The sequence below is a fragment of the Argentina silus genome (assembly GCF_951799395.1).
Source record: "Argentina silus genome assembly, chromosome: 1".
Classification (NCBI taxonomy): Eukaryota; Metazoa; Chordata; class Actinopteri; order Argentiniformes; family Argentinidae; genus Argentina; species Argentina silus.
This window is the reverse complement of record NC_139655.1, coordinates 17,036,560-17,056,287: the sequence shown is the minus strand read 5'-3', so window position 1 is coordinate 17,056,287 and position 19,728 is coordinate 17,036,560. Positions and strand designations below refer to the sequence as shown.

At 40.3% G+C, this 19,728-nt stretch overlaps 3 protein-coding genes across 3 annotated transcripts; 2 read left to right on the top strand and 1 right to left on the bottom strand.

Annotated features, from left to right (window-relative positions):
• Positions 1-36: 36 nt before the first annotated feature.
• Positions 37-3,207, top strand: mrpl34 (mitochondrial ribosomal protein L34). The gene is made up of 2 exons (XM_083669789.1): positions 37-171; positions 1,941-3,207. Exons 1-2 carry the CDS (start codon positions 116-118, stop codon positions 2,257-2,259), a joined length of 375 nt encoding a protein of 124 aa, XP_083525915.1. The 5' UTR covers positions 37-115; the 3' UTR covers positions 2,260-3,207.
• Positions 3,208-3,507: 300 nt separating this feature from the next.
• Positions 3,508-7,000, top strand: LOC310807720 (DET1- and DDB1-associated protein 1-like). Its single transcript, XM_083674300.1, has 5 exons — positions 3,508-3,824; positions 4,134-4,214; positions 4,395-4,446; positions 4,548-4,609; positions 4,735-7,000. The coding sequence occupies exons 1-5, from the start codon at positions 3,816-3,818 to the stop codon at positions 4,837-4,839; spliced, it is 309 nt and encodes a 102-aa protein (XP_083530426.1). The 5' UTR covers positions 3,508-3,815; the 3' UTR covers positions 4,840-7,000.
• Positions 7,001-7,147: 147 nt separating this feature from the next.
• Positions 7,148-16,285, bottom strand: ano8a (anoctamin 8a; the record flags this gene model as incomplete). The annotated part of the gene is made up of 16 exons (XM_083694752.1): positions 7,148-8,263; positions 8,758-8,868; positions 9,095-9,226; positions 9,782-9,973; positions 10,190-10,843; positions 10,931-11,005; positions 11,409-11,464; positions 11,604-11,730; positions 12,271-12,423; positions 13,144-13,305; positions 13,719-13,846; positions 14,278-14,394; positions 14,980-15,076; positions 15,193-15,331; positions 15,544-15,673; positions 16,219-16,285. 16 exons carry the CDS (start codon positions 16,283-16,285, stop codon positions 7,667-7,669), a joined length of 2,937 nt encoding a protein of 978 aa, XP_083550878.1. The 3' UTR covers positions 7,148-7,666.
• Positions 16,286-19,728: the final 3,443 nt, after the last annotated feature.

Sequence of the window (19,728 nt, the reverse complement as noted above, 5' to 3'; positions counted from 1 at the left end):
ATTGGCTGTTAATGCAAGGCCAATCATACCTCTGCATGGACCGAGGGTGGTTTTGCAAGCGGATGACATTCATATTGCGCCCTTGTCAGTGATAACATTGTAATAATAATCTAAAATGAATATCGTAAGGCACTCACTCTTCCGATTTAATGGAATGATAAGCTCGAGCAGGTAATTATGTTGTTCAAACGACTCTAATATTTCATGCTGCAAATGTATGGTTGGTACAAAATGCTGGGCTTCCAGCAAGTAAGCTAAGCTAGGCTTGCCTTGCCCATGCCACGGCCATAGAAATTGAGCCACTTAGCTAGCTACAGAAGTACAATTGCCCAACCTCTGATCCTACATGTCAAGGCACTAGGTGGAAATGTTAAGCTAGTTTACTGTTAACAGGGTATATAGATATGGAGAAAGTGTGCTTGAATATGCATGCATCTATGTTTGACTCTTGAGTGGTGGTGTTGTTGAATTACAGTCAATCGCCAACTAATCATATATTATTACCGCCAACTGCGTCCAACAATGTAATGCATGTACTAGTACCCATCCCAAATACAGCCGGCAACTTTTTCTGAGTTCCTTTTGCCTATATATATCATTAGTAGGCACCATAGAGATGGAAAGAGTAGCCAATAGCTATCTTCCCCACTCATTACATTGGTGACAGCATGAGGGATGCCATGTAGTCGACTAGGGTGGGAATTCCTATGAGTTGGGAAAGCATCAACCAATTGGATCAACGCTAGCCGGATAACACTCTCCTCTATACAGTCCTGTGGACAGAGTTGAATACTTTGACATTTATTGAAATAAAAATGACCCTGCCAAGACACAGTTTGTAATAACATCCGTCTTTTACCGACTCTGATGGTTCCTTGTGTGGTTGTCCCCATTGACGGGCATCAAGCTTGCCAAATTTCTCTTGCAAAGTAATTTAATTGAAGTAAAGGGAGTTAGCGAGCTAACTTTGACCAAATCCCGAGTTGGAGCTAAAGTTAGCTTCCTAACTCCCTTAAGTTGCTTTGTAGAATACTCCTTGAGTAGTTGAAAAATGTGTTTATTTTTTTGGAGGCACATTTGGCAAGTTTTATGCCCACCAAAGAAGATAACAATCAAAGTGAGTGAAACATTTTTATTTTATTACAAACTGCCTTGGCAGGGTCATTTTTATTTCAATAGATGACAATGTCTCAGACACTATCTGTACATAGGAATGTAGATCAACGCATGGTCTTCTTCAAAAGGTTTATCTATAGATTGTAAATGGCGTTCAGGTGCATGACGCCATCTACGAGTGCCAATATATAACTGACCTGAGACCTTGGAGCTGAGTTGATACTACACTCCAGCACAGCAGGAGGCAGTGAATCACCAACATTTGATTTACGCCCACTCAAATCACAGAAGATGAAGAATGTTGACTACATTGCGCTCCCTTTGTAATCACAGTTTATTTAAAGGAATGCACCCTCTAGTGGTTATATTTCTATAAAAGGAACCTGAGGATTTCTTGACTTGTTTTTTCTCTTGTAGTATATTTACATTTTAGACATTTATCAGACGCCTTTATCCAAAGCGACTTACAACAAGTACATTAGTACCACCCCCCCAGCATCAAGAGGATGACAGCACCCTCTCACACAAGTCCCATAATTCTCACAATACTTTAACCAGATAGCATTTAAACTTCTCTTAACAATAGGAAGATTCCAATCTTATAAGCAAATGTAAAGTAAAACGTGTGGAGGCACATGCATTGCTGCTTTGAATTATATGTTGATAATGTGACAGGTCAGGTGGTCAAGAATTTCATAGGTCCTTTCTTATCAACCATTGTTAATTGGCAATAAAGTTTGAATTTAGTTGTTACCATAGTCAGGTCATAAGGTGTATGTGTTTCATCTTAAACATTATGTCACTCTTTTGTGTTGTCCCAACAGGACGGTTGCGCCACAGCTTCCAGGTTCAAGTGCTACCCAGCTGCGAGCACTGAGCGGCTGGGTTCTATCACGTGCTCCTCTAGGACCCCAGTCTCTCCATGGTGGAACTCTCCCATCACAGGCAGAGGGAGCTGGAGTGTTCCAGCAACTCCCCTGGCACTACCACCAAGTTCGCACAGGAAAGCGGGGCACAGAGTATCAACCCAATAACCTAAAGCGGAAGAGGACCCATGGCTGGATCAAGAGGATCAGTACACAGGGTGGTATCGAGGTGATTCTTCGCAGGATGCTGAAAGCAAGGAAATCCCTCACACACTAAGCACCCAGTGGACCATATTGCCATGAACTTAACAGACAGATTTTGTGCCCAGATGTTGACTCCATGAATGGTTGAAGATGTTGATCAAGCTTGCTTGTTTTGTATAATGGTTGATGTCAGAGTTATAAGGATATGTGTGGCAGGTAGATTTGCTTGTCCATGCAAATGTTTTTATGCTTTTGACAACACATGTAGGCCAATTCATCATGTATCACAACATCAAGAAAGGCTGTGAAGTTGTTCAGAGCACATTTAGGGCCTGTGGTTTCAGTCAGAGTAGGTGAAATGAAAATGGCAAACCGTCTTGGTAAGTCATACATGAAAGAAGTACTCCATTGCATCTATCTTACAGCGTCCAGCACTGCATCTGCTGTATGCTCATTGCTTGTGGAACCCGTTGGGGTGGCTGTGAGAAATGTCAATTGATCCTGAGCCTCCTGCACAGTGGTCTCTTTGACATGTTTTTCTCAAATAAAATCACCATTGCTTTGTGAAAATGTTAATTTATGTGTGTACCAGAGAGGCTTTAAAACAAAATGTAGTAGATTAAAATGGTAAACCATTAACTGACATCCTTCTATTTCAAAACCCTGTGTCATTAAGACCTTTTTTTTTTAAAGAGCAGTGTTTTTATGAAAAATACATGGTCATATTTTGTGCACCCACTTACTGAGGGTTTATTGCCATAGCTCTTCTTATTGCCATAGCAAGCACCTTCATTGTGGGAGCCACTTTTCATGACCAATCATACATGTTTTTTGATGTGTACCTGAATCAGGAAAAGCCCTAGCTGTATGCCTGGATACCATGGTAGGATATAAATCATTATGCTATTTGAGAGATCTATTGATTGCACATACTGTTCAGTTGATGGTTGTGTTATGTGGTAATTATTTAAAAATATGATGTTTTATCGAGGATTTAAGAGCCGTCATGTTGTCAATACAATGTTTTCAAGCCATGCGGTCAGAATTGCACTTCATTTTCCAACTTGAGACTGCACCCGCCTGTTGTCGCCTAGCCTCTAGTCGGGTTCAATTTTTAAGCCAAATAAGCCCTAGGGTGAAGGCAGCTGAAGTTGTGGTCAAAAACTGTCCCTGCATACATTGGCGGACTGGGCTCTCACGTCAACACTAGCTGCCCAGTAAACATCGCCTTTGTCATTCTACTACTGTCCATCTAATCTGCAGCCAATGGAGCAGCTGGTAAGACGATGATCACGCCCCTTCACGGATCAAGCCACAAAAATGGAGTGGATGTATCCCTTATCGCCAAGCTAACTAATGTTGATAGTTATAGTATGGTTGCTTATTCGATTAAACGTGATTTGATCCCAGTCGATATCAAATCTGATTAATCAAAGAACATATCGGTGTCCTTTATTATAGCATACATAGAGTAATCGAATCGGTAAACAACAGTGGTTTCTTAGCTACTACAATTAGTGCTTGCTAGCCAGTCTGTTTCGAGTTGCTGTGAGCTATCGTTAGCCAACTACTAGCGTCGCATCGGTTGCCACTGGCTGTTGTCTTGACTTGCGCGACTTGGAGACAAACATGGATAAGGTACTTTTCATCAATACACATATGTTATGGCTCACTTTGACAGATAGAATTGTCCAGTACCATCTTCTGGTTTGCTACTGCTAGCTAGGCCTTGGAAACTAGCTAGCTAGCCGTTTCGTGTTTGCCACTGCATTTGACAGCAGAATATTGAGGCTTGTTTGATCATGAAGCTCATTGTTCAATTAGCCATGAAATGTCTCCCAATTGCTGACTTTTAAAGAAGAGACGAAGTATGTGTGGGCATTGGGCAAAAAGTGCATACGAATTCAATGTTTTCTTCATTCAAGTTGCTTTTTCTCCATCACACAGGCGGATTTTTTAAAAGGACTACCTGTCTACAACAAAAGCAATTTCAGCAGGTTCCATGCAGACTCTGTTTGCAAAGCATCAGTAAGGGATCTTTCAAAATACATCTAAACAATGCCACATTTTAAGCCATTGATGGTAGTGACTGTGTTGTTTCATTTGTTATGCTTTTGCATGTGTCGCTAAAGACTGAAATATGAAAATGCCAGTGAGTAGTCAATTTCTTTGTTCAACTTTTTCTCACTGATTTCTATCTTCTGCCAGAACCGGAGGCCATCTGTGTATCTTCCAACTCGCGAGTATCCATCTGAACAGAGTGAGTGTCCCTGCAGATTCATAACTTATACTATTGTCAGCCGGGGGGGGGGTCTCAGACAGTTTTGTGTTTGTTCTGAAGGGCTTTTCTTCCCTCCACAGTCATTGTCACAGAAAAGACAAATATCCTATTACGGTACCTTCACCAACAGTGGGATAAAAAGGTAAACTGCTTGGCGAGGTACCATGCACACTCACACTTCACTATTTATTTATATGTTATTGTTACTATAGCTATTACTGTATATTAATTTGTTCTGCAACCTCTTAATTTGTTCTGCCTTAACAGAATGCGGCCAAAAAGCGGGAGCAGGAGCAAACTGAGGGGGAGAACACAGCACCCCCGCGGAAAATCGCCAGAACAGACAGCCGGGAGTTGAATGAGGACTCATAGAGGGCTGTATCATCCACATGCTCAAGACGCACACAGATGTACACACAATTGCGAACAGAACTATGGATAAAGAAGCACACAAGCAAAGCTGCATTTGACAGACAGGACAGATCACTGCCTACATTTTTCAACATGATTTTGGGATACTGACAACTTTGTCTCTTTGTATTTCTTTTTTCTTTTTGCATTTTGTTTCTTTCCCTTAAAATGCTATCCTTTGTAAGTCTTCTGATTGGCATATACAGTAGCTGCAAAGCTCTGTATTCATAACAAAAGGCACGGCAACATATCCTCTTCACATTAGCTGTTGCTCAACCATGTTTTTATGCGGGGAGGATTTCAAGTGTTTCGCTTTCATCAGTATACTTGTACTTCATGTTCTCATGATCTGCATGTTTTAAGTCGTGTTTATTTAATCATTTAAGTTGCATGCCATCATACATCCTCCTGGGCTTGGAGTGGGCCTCCACAGCCTTGTAGTTTTTAGTTAAAAATGTATGTGATGACAGAGGTCAATACAGTAACCCTGAACGATGCTTGATAGATCCCCAATAGGCCTACTTATTATATTGACCGAAATTGGCCATGTATCGAATGAAGGCCATGTATCGACTGCTTAGATTGAGTTAGTCTCAGGTAGTTCTTGTGGGGAATGCTATCTCAGAGGGTATGATAAAAGTTGTATTCTCCCCTCTTCTGAGTGATGAATTGCCTTAATGGAAATGTATTTCTTGAACAGTTAAGGGTCCTCCTTCTGTTAACATTGTGATTACAGTGAAGGAAGCATACACACTTTTGAACTAGTGAGTGGTTTTTTGTTTTGTAATGTAGAGAACTGCTACAAATTAGGGTTAATTTAAAGGCTTACCAGGGAACAAACCCTTTCACAGTATAAACAGACCAATTTTGTAGCGATACATAACACATGCTCAATATGTCTTTATCAATGTGCATAGATTGTCATCACGTCTACAATTTCTAGAATTTTTATTGATACAGATGTGTCTGTGGATGTAAAAAGAAAATTGATTAACCTGACTTAACATGAATTGGCTCCACGAGCAAAAGCATAGCTACCCAGAAGAAACTTGGCTTAAGTTGTTTGTATAAAGACTTATACCGTATTTGTTGCTTCAGGACTTTTCAATATTATATTAATGTGCCGTTCAGGTGTAGAATCTTGTTTCAAAAAGTGATCCACCATATAAAGCATGATGTTTAACTGTTGAAATGCGATGTGTAGTAGTGCTTGCAACATATAATTGACAACTGTACATACACAAACACATGGGGAGTATTGTTCCATGATTTGCTCTTTCCTCCTCTGCTGCTATTTACAAAGACCTGGTATCGTCAAGTGAACCCTGGCCAAAATTATGGTTTATCAAGTCTGTGTATACGTATGGTTTGCTTCCTCAAACCATTATCAGGTAATAGTGCAAGGGACTTGCTGTGCCCAGTACCTTTTAGATTATTATGTTTTATTTTACCCCAAACAGCCACACCTAATTGTTATTTGAATGCAGGCCATATGTTTTAGGTGGTGTTGCATCATCGCCTATAAGAGACTTGAGGATAGGCTGACTATCAGCTACCGTCCTTGGTAGTAACTGTCTACACGTGTTAATGTGGAGTTTGTTTTCACAGGGTAGACAAAAGTGGGTTGTTGTTTTTTTAATATGATATAAGATGCACTCCCTCATTTCATTCTCTTAAGCAGTAAACAATATAATGACCTGGAAATACATTGTGTGCTGTGATATAACCGTGGCGATGTGGGGTCATGCCATATGAGACTTTAGGATTATTTTGAGCTTTGACATGTATGTCATCATGGATAATTGATGACAATGGAATCTTTCCAGTACAAGAAAGAGTAAGCATAAAATCTGAATTTTTGATTGTTCTCATATGGAAATGACCTTCTGCAGAGATATTCTTCTAAAGTATTTTTATGTTTCAATTTGAGTTTAATACTTTGATCATTGTTCCCAATAAAGTGATCTGAGTATTGTGTCAGAATTTGCTTGTTTGTTTCTGCACCACAATATACTGTCAGAGTTGAGGTCTCAGTTTCATTCATGGATTAGAATGAACTAAAACTGATTATCAGAAAAGGTGGAGCTAGCAAGAGTAGGCTTGGTTACATAATGAAATAAAAAGTGTCACTAGCAAAATCCAAGTCCATGGTCTCATGATAACGTTTATTGAAGTGAGTTTTTATTTGCATCAGTGAGGTACATTCACTACTTTATATAATAAAATAATTCATAGAAAAACAAAGTTAACAAAAATAGAATATCTCTCACAGTCACAATGAATGCACTCATTCTGTGCTATTTCAGGAATATACAATGGCTTTCAAGGTGCTCAATAACTGAGACATTTATGCATGCAGATGACTCATGCTTTTCAAACAGGCATTTAATGAGAATATTCCACTCTGGATTTAAGAGCTATATCCAGATTTTAAAAAATATTAAGATGATTAGAACCAAGTGCAGTTTTATTTTATCACTGTTTTATGGCATGTGGGCCTCATTGAAGGGGATAAACATTCTAACTTTTAAATGGTATACAGTATAGTATTGTGAGGTTATTTGGATTATGGAGAGTGAACCAAAACCAGCAGACCTCATATATGAGTCATTTGGCTGACACACATATCTAGAGTGATCAACAAGAAGTGCTAACAAGTTAAAACCTAACAAGTTATCAAGGGTGAATATTTCTCGCATTCCTTTCCTGCTTTTTCTGTATTGTCATGATGGACTAACACTTCTGGCCAGGGGTGTCAGCATCGGTAGATTGTCTCATTTCTCCTTTTTCACTCGGTCGAGGTAAACTCCTCTAGTGGGGTATTCAGATCAGGCTTGGTGGGCTGAGTGTTCTGGGCCTGGGGGGCATCGTCCAGTTTAGATGGGTGAGCCCCATTCACACACACCACACTGCCCTCTGACCTGCTGAAGCTGAAGAGTTTACCTGGACTGAAGGTCCTGTTGGGAGACTGGGACCTCTCCTGGCTGCCAGAGGTGGCAGTCACAGCTGTCCCTGATACTGCTGTTACCAATACTGGCTCCTTCTTCACTTCAGGAGACTTAAAGAACTTTAAGCTAAGGAAACCAGGCAGTTTGGCTTCACTCCCTGTCGGGGACTGAGGGGAGCGGGCCGTGCCAGAGGAGAACTTCCCTTGCAGCGGGATGATCTGTTTGAGCTTCGTCACGTTGTTGTTACCCAGCAGGGAGCTAGGTCTCTTTGGCTTGTCTCCAGGCTTTCCATCCCCCTTGTCATGCTGGTGCTTGTGGTCCTCGCTCTCTTTCCTGGCCTCGGCCTGGAGCTGCTCAGTCTGCCTCTGCAACTCCTCCTCCTCATGCCGCTGCCTCAGCTGCTGCTGGAAGTGCTGCTGGGCCTGACACTCCTGCTTCTGCTCATGTACAAAGGGATGTATGAGTCAGTGAGAGAGAGAGAGCAGTTTATTGATTTGAGAGGGAAAGAGAGCAGTGGCTAAGCTGGATAAAAAAGCTAACCAGTTAGCTTACCGAAACAACAGTTTGCATCATGTCTATCAACCTTTGTAAGGTTAGTTTCATACACTGACATCAGCTGCCATGACTGTTCATGAAATCTTTCATTAAATTAGTATTACAGTGTTATGTAGCGATAAAAGAGGGTTCAAGTAAAGTGATGACATATTAGCATACAGTGACACACACAGTGATATCCTGATGGACCCAAGCATGGTTTTATCACTCTGAGACAGTTGGATGAAGAATGCAATTAGACACAAGCATACAAAGGGATTCAAAATGAGCAGAAGACACAGTTGCAGGACGCTACATAATGGTGAGGGGCAAATGTACAGTCTACAACATGTTGTTCTGGATTTGGCCAAAGATCTTTCAAGCTACACAACTTTACCTTCAAAGCGTCCCTTCGACAGTACTCTAGTTTGGCCATCTCATCTGCCACCCATCCAGGGATATCAGGGATGGCCACATGGATGGCATACTTTAGGAGGATGGCAAAATGCTGTAAACCACGACAACAAGGGATGGGCTTATCAAACAGTGACAGAGAAACTCTGAACTGTCTATTCTATATTTTGTGATGAAGTGAGCTTTCTTGCAGAAATCAACACGGATGTATTACTGCAATACAATAAAAACTTTCAAAACGAGACAACATATTTGAATGTACATACAATCTGAATTATAGAAGCCATCATGGCTGCCCCTGCACAGTACAGTGGCTGTACCTCAAGCAGTACGATGGAGATGATGATCATCTCAGGGCTTAGCCAGGGGAAGAGACGCTGCAGCTGACCACACTGGCCAATGAGGTAACAGTTCACTATTATGGCTATCAGGCCCATGGCCTCCATTGCTGTCTGCACAAACAAGAACGTTAGGATATGAAGAGTATCCTTGCAAAATGCTATATCCACCATTTTCAAAAATTTACTTTCTCTTCTATAAAATGATTGCTGTCCTGACCCTTTATGATACATTTGAAAAGACAGTAGCTTTTTTAGTTTATTGCTCACATACAAATCACATTCTTGACATTGTAATTAATTTTGATTATTTAGATTTTTGATGATAAATGTAACATCGCCAAAAATGCAGCAAATGGCTACAGTATATAGTGTTTTGGAATTAAAATCTTCATATCTACATTTTGAGGTAAATTTGAGGTAATGTAATTACGAAAGAGTAACTGTTGCAGGGCTGTTCTCTTGAAAATATGTAGTAAACTCAGAGGTTTTGGGATAGATAGATCATATCAGGATAAACTAAATAAGTTCTATGCTTGTGGCCGAATAACAACAAATCCTTAATGTTTAATCCAAACATAACTGGAACCTTCAATCAAATATCCCATTTAGGTTTACAAGAAAGTTTGAACACATGCTGTATCTCATGTCAGAATTCTAAGGACTGACCTGCCACTGTCCGATGCTCTCCACCCTCTGGCCAAAGGGCCTCTGCAGGCCTGTGCAGAGCTTTAAGGCGTCACTGCGGATCTCAATGATGTTGTTGATGAGGGCACACATGGCAGCCAAGGGGAAGGCAGAGGAGAAGAGCACCACATAGCCAAACTGGATGAACATCTCCTGGTAGTCTTGCAGGGTGTCCTGCCAGGTCAAATGTCACACAACAGAGGATGTTGTCATAGAGATAGCATTTGTATGAAATAAATCATTTTCTTTCTTACATTTTACAAATAGCCATTTTATCATATGTGGCTGATTCCGGCTCATTCAAACCTTTTTATTAAACAGAATGCATAAGACAGTGTAGTGGTACATTGATAAATAGACAGAAGAACATATGTCTAGACAAAGACAGACCTCATAGGTCTGCATGCAACCCTCAATCTCAGCTTGGGTGAGGGTAACAGACTTGGGCTCCTCAGGTGGGTCAATCCAAGACTTCTTGTCCCCCTTTCCAGGGATTGGACTCTTCCCCCTACAAACATATTTTGTAGGGGAGATACCACTCTCTGTTGTCTCAAAGGACTCACTGTCACTGTCATCGTCACATATCTCAAAGATGCTGGAGGAATCCATGCCTTCCTCCACCAATGTGGGACTGTCCTTGAGAAAACTGTCCTCTGCGGTCTGGGTCGCCATGGCAACATCCTTGTAGTCCACCTTCTCTGTGAAGCTAACCTTCCTTTGCCTCAGCCCACTGTCATTCTGATCCCATTCTTCCTCTGTTAACCTGAAGCCAGCCTTTAGATCACCCCTCTTCCTCCGATCTGGCTGTCCATTGCTAGGATGTGCACCATTTAGCCCTTTGGGGCCTAGAAGGGAGTGGATGGTCATCAAGGCCTGGGCCTTTCCTAGAGCCAGGCGGCCATATTTCAGCACTATTGCCTGGAGCAGGTCCCAAAGACCCTTGGGTGTGAGCACCCCCAGTTTGTGGTGCTCATACAGGTAAGGTTGGAGCACCTCATTGATGTTCTGTAGGAACTGCCGGACGATCAAGAGAGTGGCAAGCATCTGTGAAGACAAAGTGAAGAGTTCTGTGTAGGAAAGTAATAATACCTTTCAATTAACTGTTTTAAATCACCCTCCAGTTCCCCTTACCTCTTTTAGACGTTCCATATCCTTGAGGTAGAATCCAATGTAAAAAAGGCTAAGATAGGAATTTATAAACTCAAACTGCAAAATGAAAAGAATAAATTGGAATACTATTTTTGTGGGAGACATTTCTAAACATAGATGCAGAAGTCACAGTCAATAATATTACTTTGGATAATCATGGTAACAATAATAGAATAGAATAGAATAGAATTGAAACATTTAAAGGGACACTTCACCGATTTAGTTATCTCATATTCATTATATCCCGCACAATACCAGTCTACATATTTGGAAACAGTGATTTTCTACAGCAATTTGATCTAACCTGTAGGAGAAAAAAGTAATATGAAAAAAAAAAAAACTATGATATCACTGGGGTTCATTATTTTCTCAATTCAGTGATTTTCCGAAACTGCAACAAGTTTGTGACTGTAGTTATGAGGTTAACAATTGGTGAAGTGTCCCTTTAAGTCTCACTTACAAAAACCATTTTGATTATGAGATTATTCTCATAGGCACTCTGAAGTCTGTAGTTCTCTGCAAAAGAAAGAAGATATAGTGTCAGCAAAGCATCAACGACAAATGCTGGTAAATAGTAGTACATTTTCTGTATCTACACTTTGGGACTTTTTGTAAAACCTCTCCAGATCACAAAAGTCTGTATTGCACATCTTACCTATGTCATTCAGCCAATAGGCAATCTTCTTATACACCTCATCACATATAGTCACAGTGATGGCCAGCACTAATTTAGGAATGAATCTTGTGATACTGGGTAACTCCTTAATCTCCATCACTGCCTCCTGGAAAAAAAAGAAAAAAAAGAAGAGAAACCGCACCTGAGCTATTTTTGTTTATTACCGTTGTTGGACAGTTGAGCAGATATATGAGCCATTGTTAGCCAGGTTTCTGTTTACTTAAATGGGAGAATGAAAATAAAAATCTTAACTGGCACTGTATGTAACTTTAAAACAATATAGACCATGTTAGATTATCAGAAATATAGGAATACCACCTACAGTACCAGTCAAAAGTTTGGAAACACCTTCTCATTCAATGGTTTTTTCTTTATTTTTATTATTATTTTCTACATTGTAGATTAATATTGAAGACATCAAAACTATGGAGGAACACATATGGAATTATGTAGTAAACAAAAAAGTGTTAAACAAACAAGAATATGTTTTATATTTTAGATTCTTCAAAGTAGCCACCTTTTGCTTTGATGACAGCTTTGCACACTCTTGGCAAGTTTGTGGCCAAACTTTTGACTGGTACTGCATATCACCACCTAACTAATGATTATATTTGTATTATTCCAAGTCTGTTTTCCTGTCTCTCACCTGCAGCTCCAGACAAAGGAGCATGGCCATGAAGACAAAGCAGAGACAGAGGAGGCAGATAGGAAGGCTGACCAGCCATCGGAACATGGTCCTCTTCCAAGGAGGGTAGTAGAACTCCTCACAGCCTGTTATTGGGCTGCACCGCTTCACACCCTGACAAGAGACATTATTGTATTATACTAGGGGTTTAATGATTCCTATCATAGATTGACACTACAGAAATGTATATAGAAGGATCTCTATAGCCCATGGATTTAGAGGTTCTTCATGGATTTCACTTAAAACTAGATACAGCCTCATTAATCTAGTACAGCACAGACACTTTCTCTGCTCCATTATGAAACACGAAAGGTAATTGAGGGCACATCTAAAGTACTGCCGCCCAACGTGGGGCCTGAACCCACAACACTGAGTTTAAGAGTCTCATGCTCTACCATCTGAGCTAGCCAGGCTTGTAACAACAACCCCCAATAATGGCTCTGGTACAGTCGCCTGAACCTGCTGATGTAGTCTCTGCTCTGGAGCATATGAGGGGGAATATGCACATCCCAAGACTTGTAGAACAAGTCTTTTACAGGCCAAACATAATACAGACAAAGGAAGTGTTACTCTGGCCACAGTCCTGGAGGAGAAAACTGCACTTGTTAAATGTGAAATTAGTATAATGCAATAGCGTTTCCCAATCCATTTCTGGGGGAACACCAGTGGTTGCATATTTTAGTTTTAGACCAATTCTAACACACCTGATTCCCTCACTAAGCCTTTGATTTGTTGAATCAGATGAATCTAACCCTAACCCAGACAAAAAATGTACACCCCCTGGGTAGCCACTCTTCTGTATTATGTATTGGCAGCTAAAATAAAGTTACTCACCCGAAATTGTGGCCGAGGCTCCTCTAGGAATTCAGCGGGGGTGTCCAGCGTGCCCCACCGGTATGCCAGCTCAGCCTCTCTCCGCTTCCACCTCTCCAGGAACAGAGTGGCCCACACCACGTTGAAGAGGGCAAACACCACACAGCAGATGTCCTGGCTGGTCTGTGGGTGAAGTACATGAATAAATACAGATCAGGGGATCTGCTCTATTTAAAATACAGTAACAATGGAAATGTACCACAAATGACTCACAATTGAAGACATGGCTGAAAGCAATTACATGACTAGCTTGATCCAAACACCCGTTTATCTGCTGTTTATTTTGTTGTTTGATTGTGATGCCATGTTTTTAACCTGCCCAGTGACTATAGTTGTAAATGAGCTTTGAGACATTTGCATTGATGTGTAAACTGAAATGTTGATTGTGTACTGTCCTTGTCAGCAAATAGATAGCCAATAGCCAAATAAATAAATAAATTGTTTATGATAGTTATACTGAGAGTAATATTGTGGTCTCTATCAGGTGCATGGTGGTCTATCAGGTGCATCAGATCATGTGATGTTGGGCCAATCACCTGGTCTGCTTCAGCAAGCATCCACAGCAGGAAGCCAATGACTGCAGGGTACAGCATGGAGTTGGTGTAGAAGCCCAGCCAAGCAAAGTACATGGCAATCTTCACCCCAAAGTAATCACAGATATCATCTGACACAAAGGGATACAGACATGAACAGAGACAGATACAATGTGCTGTTCTATCTCAATTAAACTGGTTAGGCTAATGTTTTGCTTTGTGGGATGGGGTGTGAGGGGTTGCCACTGAGGGTGTGGAGAGGGCTTCATGTGGTTTGTTTGTTCATTTGTTATATTTATTTTTTCTGATTCTGATGTGTGTTTTTAAAAGTTCAAATGCATGTTAAAAATCAATAAACACTTGATCACACAAAAAAATACCAACTTTCACATGTGTATGTGTTGAACATCAACAGTTCATCATGAGCATTTGCCTGCATTGCCTGCATTCATGAATCAGGCAGGTGTACTGTTTCAATAACATGGAAGACCTACAATATTCAGAATATCAATCCTGAGTCGAAACTCTGACACATGCTATTGTTTTAGCTGGTGGTGCTCACCCATAGGCTGCCTCTCACAGACAGCCTGGACCCATGATGTCATCAGCTGACTGAGGATCCTTCGCTCATGAAGAGGAAACATTTGATGGATCACTCCTCTGGCAACAAGCTCTGGGACTGAGATGAACATTATTAGTACATATTACATACATGAACATATTAGTCACTAAGCCCTCATATACTGTATACACACACTAGTTGGTCAGCTATTTGTTTACCTGCTCCGCCCACAAGTACGTTTTTTTCTGCACATTTATTAATCAATGTCAAATGTTTTTCTCTCACAAGAGACTTGACATCTCTGGTTGCACTGCTTTAGGTCTATGTAGGCTATATTGGCTCAACATTATTATTTAGCACGGAATAATAAACTACGACATCTCCGGTCGGTTGAACAATAGGCCAACATGAAAGAAAGTGCATGCTGAAATACATTTTTTGTAACAGCTGAAATTCATCAACACAATATTGTCTGACCCTTAACCCACCGGATCTGCAGTTAAACCCATGGGGTCTGCAGGTTATAAGTCATCCTGTGCATCACTAACACACACACACACACACGCACACGTACACGCACACGCACACGCACACACACACACACACACACACACACACACACAGACATTGCAAATTTGCCGGTGAATGGGGTTCGGAGGGTTATACTGTATTTGACTGAAAGTTACATAAAAAACAGTTTACTGATTGGCTGCCCCTCCAGGAAGTGAATGTTGTGAAGAACCTCCCCTTGTTTGGCACGTAGATTGTCCAGCCAGTACTTGATAATGCTCTGACGCTCCTGAGGACAGGTAAAGGTAAACAATTAAATAAATCAATGACATGCCATGTACAGTGGCAAAAGAGATGTTTAGGTGATGTTCAGATGAGTGTAGCCACAGTATATATGACGCTAACCTGTGAGGTGAAAACACACAGCCCACTCTTTATGTTCTCATAAATGTTATCCTCCTCACAGGAAAACCTGCACATTCCTCCTCTGCACTGTGGTTTAATAACTTTGTGCATCCCCATCTGCTCTGCACCATGCAATAAGCTAAGGAGAAGACGGAGAGGATGAGGGAGAGGAAATTAAAATTAGCTGGTCAGATATGTTACTGGAACTGTGGTGGAGTTACAGTACATAATATGGTATTACACGCACGCACGCATGCACATATACACACACACAAATCAACTTATTCTATCAAAATAGCAATACAGCCAACAAACATTTAAAACAACCTGGCCCACAGTTCAGTATCTTACTTCTCAAAAGTTGTTGTGATGAAGAACGCATCGCCCAAGTGTGTATGCTGTCGAATCTGGATGGTAACTTGTGGTATTCCAAGCCGGATTTGGTCAAGCAGCCACTGCAAGGTGTGGTCATCTATGGTGTCTGTGAGGAGTAAAGGGCTAGTCAAGTGACTGATACAGAGCTACTGCACACTTGTCATTTACTTGCCCATTTGCCATTAATTTACATAGAACCTCTGACGAAGCTCCTTCAAAGCTTGACATTTGTTTACATTTCACATTCAGTCACATGGACTCTCTTATCCCACCCAATCAACTCACAATAAGTGCATTCAAATAATGAGGTTGAAACAATCACATTTTCCAAAGACTTACAAAGGTAGGGCCAGTCAGGGAAAGGTCAATCTAATCAAGTATGTTATCTGTTTAGGGGCAAGGCACCACAACAGTCTTTGTGTAAACCAGCTGCATTTTAAATTATGTAGTAAACTTTGATTAAAGACATTGATCCACATGTGCATTCCTATATCATGGACAGACTCCTGTAGTGCCTTACTTTGTAAACATGCAGGTAATGGATTTGATTAAATTGTCCCCACAGACTGTTCCAAGTCATGTCTCTGAGTGGTTGGCTGATTGCCCTCAGCGGCCAATAAGATGCTGATAAATTGTGGTGATTAACCATACCTGAGAATGTCATTAGGACATCACAGTTTTCCGTGGGCACCATTTTCTGCCAGGATTTACGGGACATGATGTAGCGTCTGACCTGCATAAGGCGTTTCCTAAAGAATTTGTCTACAGAGAGAGAGAGAGAGAGAGAGAGAGAGAGAGAGAGAGAGAAAGAGAGATGGATGTACAGATAGATGTAGAGGATATTTCAGGGACACTGTTGACAAAGTGAGTGGAAGATCTTGCCAAACTTAAATCCCAGATAGAGTGTTACTCGTTATCCAATAATCAAGGTAATTGTCTGTACTGACTTCTTATAACTCTTACATGTAGACATGGGCATAAAATCAGAATGGATCAGAAATTATTATTACATTGACAACACAAAAAGGCGGCGGAATAAAATCTGTTCATCAAAGCCAAATCTGTTAATCCATGAGAAAAATCTGAATTTATGGGACATGTATAAATACATACCAATCCATAGAGCATGTCCACTATACAACAGTCTTCCAAATGATAGATTTTTAGAAACCGCTCTTGAAAACCAACCACTGTATGATGATGGCTAACCTTGTTGAGACCAGCTTTCCTAGTTCTGAAAGCCTAGCCGAAAGTATGTAACAAACAGTTTTTCTTCCATGTTCTTCAGTGTTGCAAGCTAGCATAGGCAACAACTCTCTCCAAAATAGTCCTACACGGTCAGAAAAGACATTACAACAAGCAACCATTTTACAGACCCATTTTAAGGGTTCTTGGAATATAACATCCAATGAAATTGCGAGCACATTCTCCCATCCATCCATCCAGTTCAATCCAAGCCAGGTCGGCTAATCTAAAGCCCTCCAGACCTCCAAAGGAGGCATGAGAACAACGTAATTTGAAGGTATTGCCACGCGAGACTAGATGATGGCCAACTACAGGCTGTCTTTCCCACATGCATATTGCGTTTTGCATATTGAAACCATAAATATTGGTGTACCTAAGCTAAGATCTGCTGTTTGAATGGTATTTGAATGTAAACCCAATACAAGTGTTATGATACAATGAATGTGATTGAACACACCATTACAGTGCAACAAAACATCCAAAGTAGTTTTCAAATCTGAATTTTGGTGTAGAGAGAGTGTAGCAAGAGAGTGCTTTGAAGATACATTTTGTTTTTTTGGTGCACTTAAAATCAACATCCAAACACTAAAACACGGTTTGTATAGTATGTTTTGCCAGGCTGTGTCATCCATGTTATTAAATGAATATTAAGTGAACAGTCAATGATAAAATGAGCTATGAGAGAGAAAACAAGTGCAGTGTCATAATAATCATATTTGCAGCATAAAGAAATCTATTAAATAATAGTATAATAATCTGCAATGATGAGGCTTGAACACTGATAATTTGTTCTTCATGCAACCACTCTACCCACGACTATAAAAAGAGGTTTAGAGGAAGTTTGTTAGGCTTACATAGGCCAGGATCACGACAATTTAAAAAAAAATCATACTGTATCAACATTTTTGCTCTCAATTGACAATTTTTGCTCTTAATTGTGGAGGACTGTAAGCAAGAGGTAAAACTTGGAGGTCAGTCATCTAAGTAAATTGTAAAACCTGAGACTTGAACCCAGGACTGCATGTAGAGGAGTAGTAGTGGATCTGATTGAGCTAAAGCCTGTGTACTCATACAGTAAAAGAATGACAAATATTTGTATTATTGTGGCTTTGTGAACTATGTACTATACTATTGTGCTGGGAACAATTCATAAAGATGTGTTTTCCTAGATTTCAAGGGGGTACAAAATATAAGACACAGTAGCTCTGCCTTAAAAAGACAAACTCAGTTTTTGCCCTTCAAGCAGTCCTCTTGGCCTAATGGTAGATGCATGTGTCCTCCACGTGGGAGACCTGGATTTGAACCCTGTCTCTCTCAGCATTGTATATTCAAAACCATACATTGTCTATTTACTGTATGTACTGTGTCCCTTCTCCATCTGCTACCCTATCATACCTTTTTATTGTCTTAAAGTTACATTATTAAGGATTTTACCAAAAGATTTTTCAGCCAAAAGGAATCCCCTAAATAGTCTGAAATAATACCCAGAAATTATCTTATTGGTCAAAAAGTCTCTCAATGCCCATGCGCATAAGCTTATCTTGCCAAAGTGTGTAGCCCTAAAACTATGCATTGTGTAGTTTATAATGCGCTAAGAAATTGATTTAAATTACATCATAGGATTTGAAAAAAATACACTCAACCAATTTGCAATGAAACTTCTGTAGTGTATCTTTAAAAAATAAAAGAAATAAGAAAGAATAACTCACCCTACACAAAAGACAACAAAATAGGAAAACACATTAAAAACTATTACAGAGATAAAGAGACTTGGATCATCACTGGCATTATATTTTGTCTTTATTTTCATTTATTTCCATAGGAGTATTTCAACATACCTGATTAGAGGTGTCTTAAAAGACAAACCTGTCTGGGGAAAGTGTTTTAAACATGTGGGAACAAGATGTGGCTTTTCATTGACTACTGAGGTACATTTGATCACCTGCTCAACCAATGACCTCTAATAGGAGGCATTCAAAAGTATGGACAGTCTCCCTTCTCTTTCAGTCTGAGGTCAGGTAGTCCCCAACGTTGTTGCTTTTAAACTGCATGTAGTTGCAAGTGACCATGTTTAACTAGTAAGTACTTGGTTTCATTGATAGTTCCTGTATAACTCTTGGATATGCTAACCTGTTCCTTCACTGCTTGTAAGTTCTTATTCTTAATTTGTATTTCTTCTTACTATGGTAAACTGTACAAACTGTCTTAGTCCTATTTTTTATTTGGTCAACTTTTTTGTTTGATATGCAAGATGGCTGACAACATGTGCTTTTCAAAATGGCCAAAATTAAAATGTCCATGCTTCATGTCCACATGGTGATATTGTCAGACATTTTGCACATAGGGCTCCTCATCTCACCTAAGTGGACATTTAACGTTTATCTATCACATCAGTCCATATCCTCATTTGAATTCCATGCTGTTTCTGTTACTTTCCCTGTCAAACGTGTTATGGAAAATACATTGATGGAACTGTTTTCAGGTTATACACTTTCATATGACTGATACCACTTGTGTAAATATTGTGATTACATTTTCTCTTGCCACACCTCTAAAGTTCTATAGCCATTGTTCTGAGAAGCACTGTATGATTTACCATATGAACAGTGGTGGTTTCGGAGGGAGTGGTGAGGGAGAGCAATAATGGGGGGACAGACGTATCTTGCCGATAGGTGTGAAATGTTGAACACCGATTGATCAGTAAGAAAGCGCCGATTGATCAGTAAGAAAGTCTCCCCATTGTTCATTCTCTCCCGCCCTCTCTCACGTAAACACAAGCCCATCAGCCGATAGCCTTGGCGGCGCCTACCATTATGTTTAAACTGTATAAAAGACAACCCTGATAATCGTCTCTTCAGACCTTGCCTTCACCAGATCCTGCTCCACTTCCAACCTTACTGTTACCCCCCTTCCGGT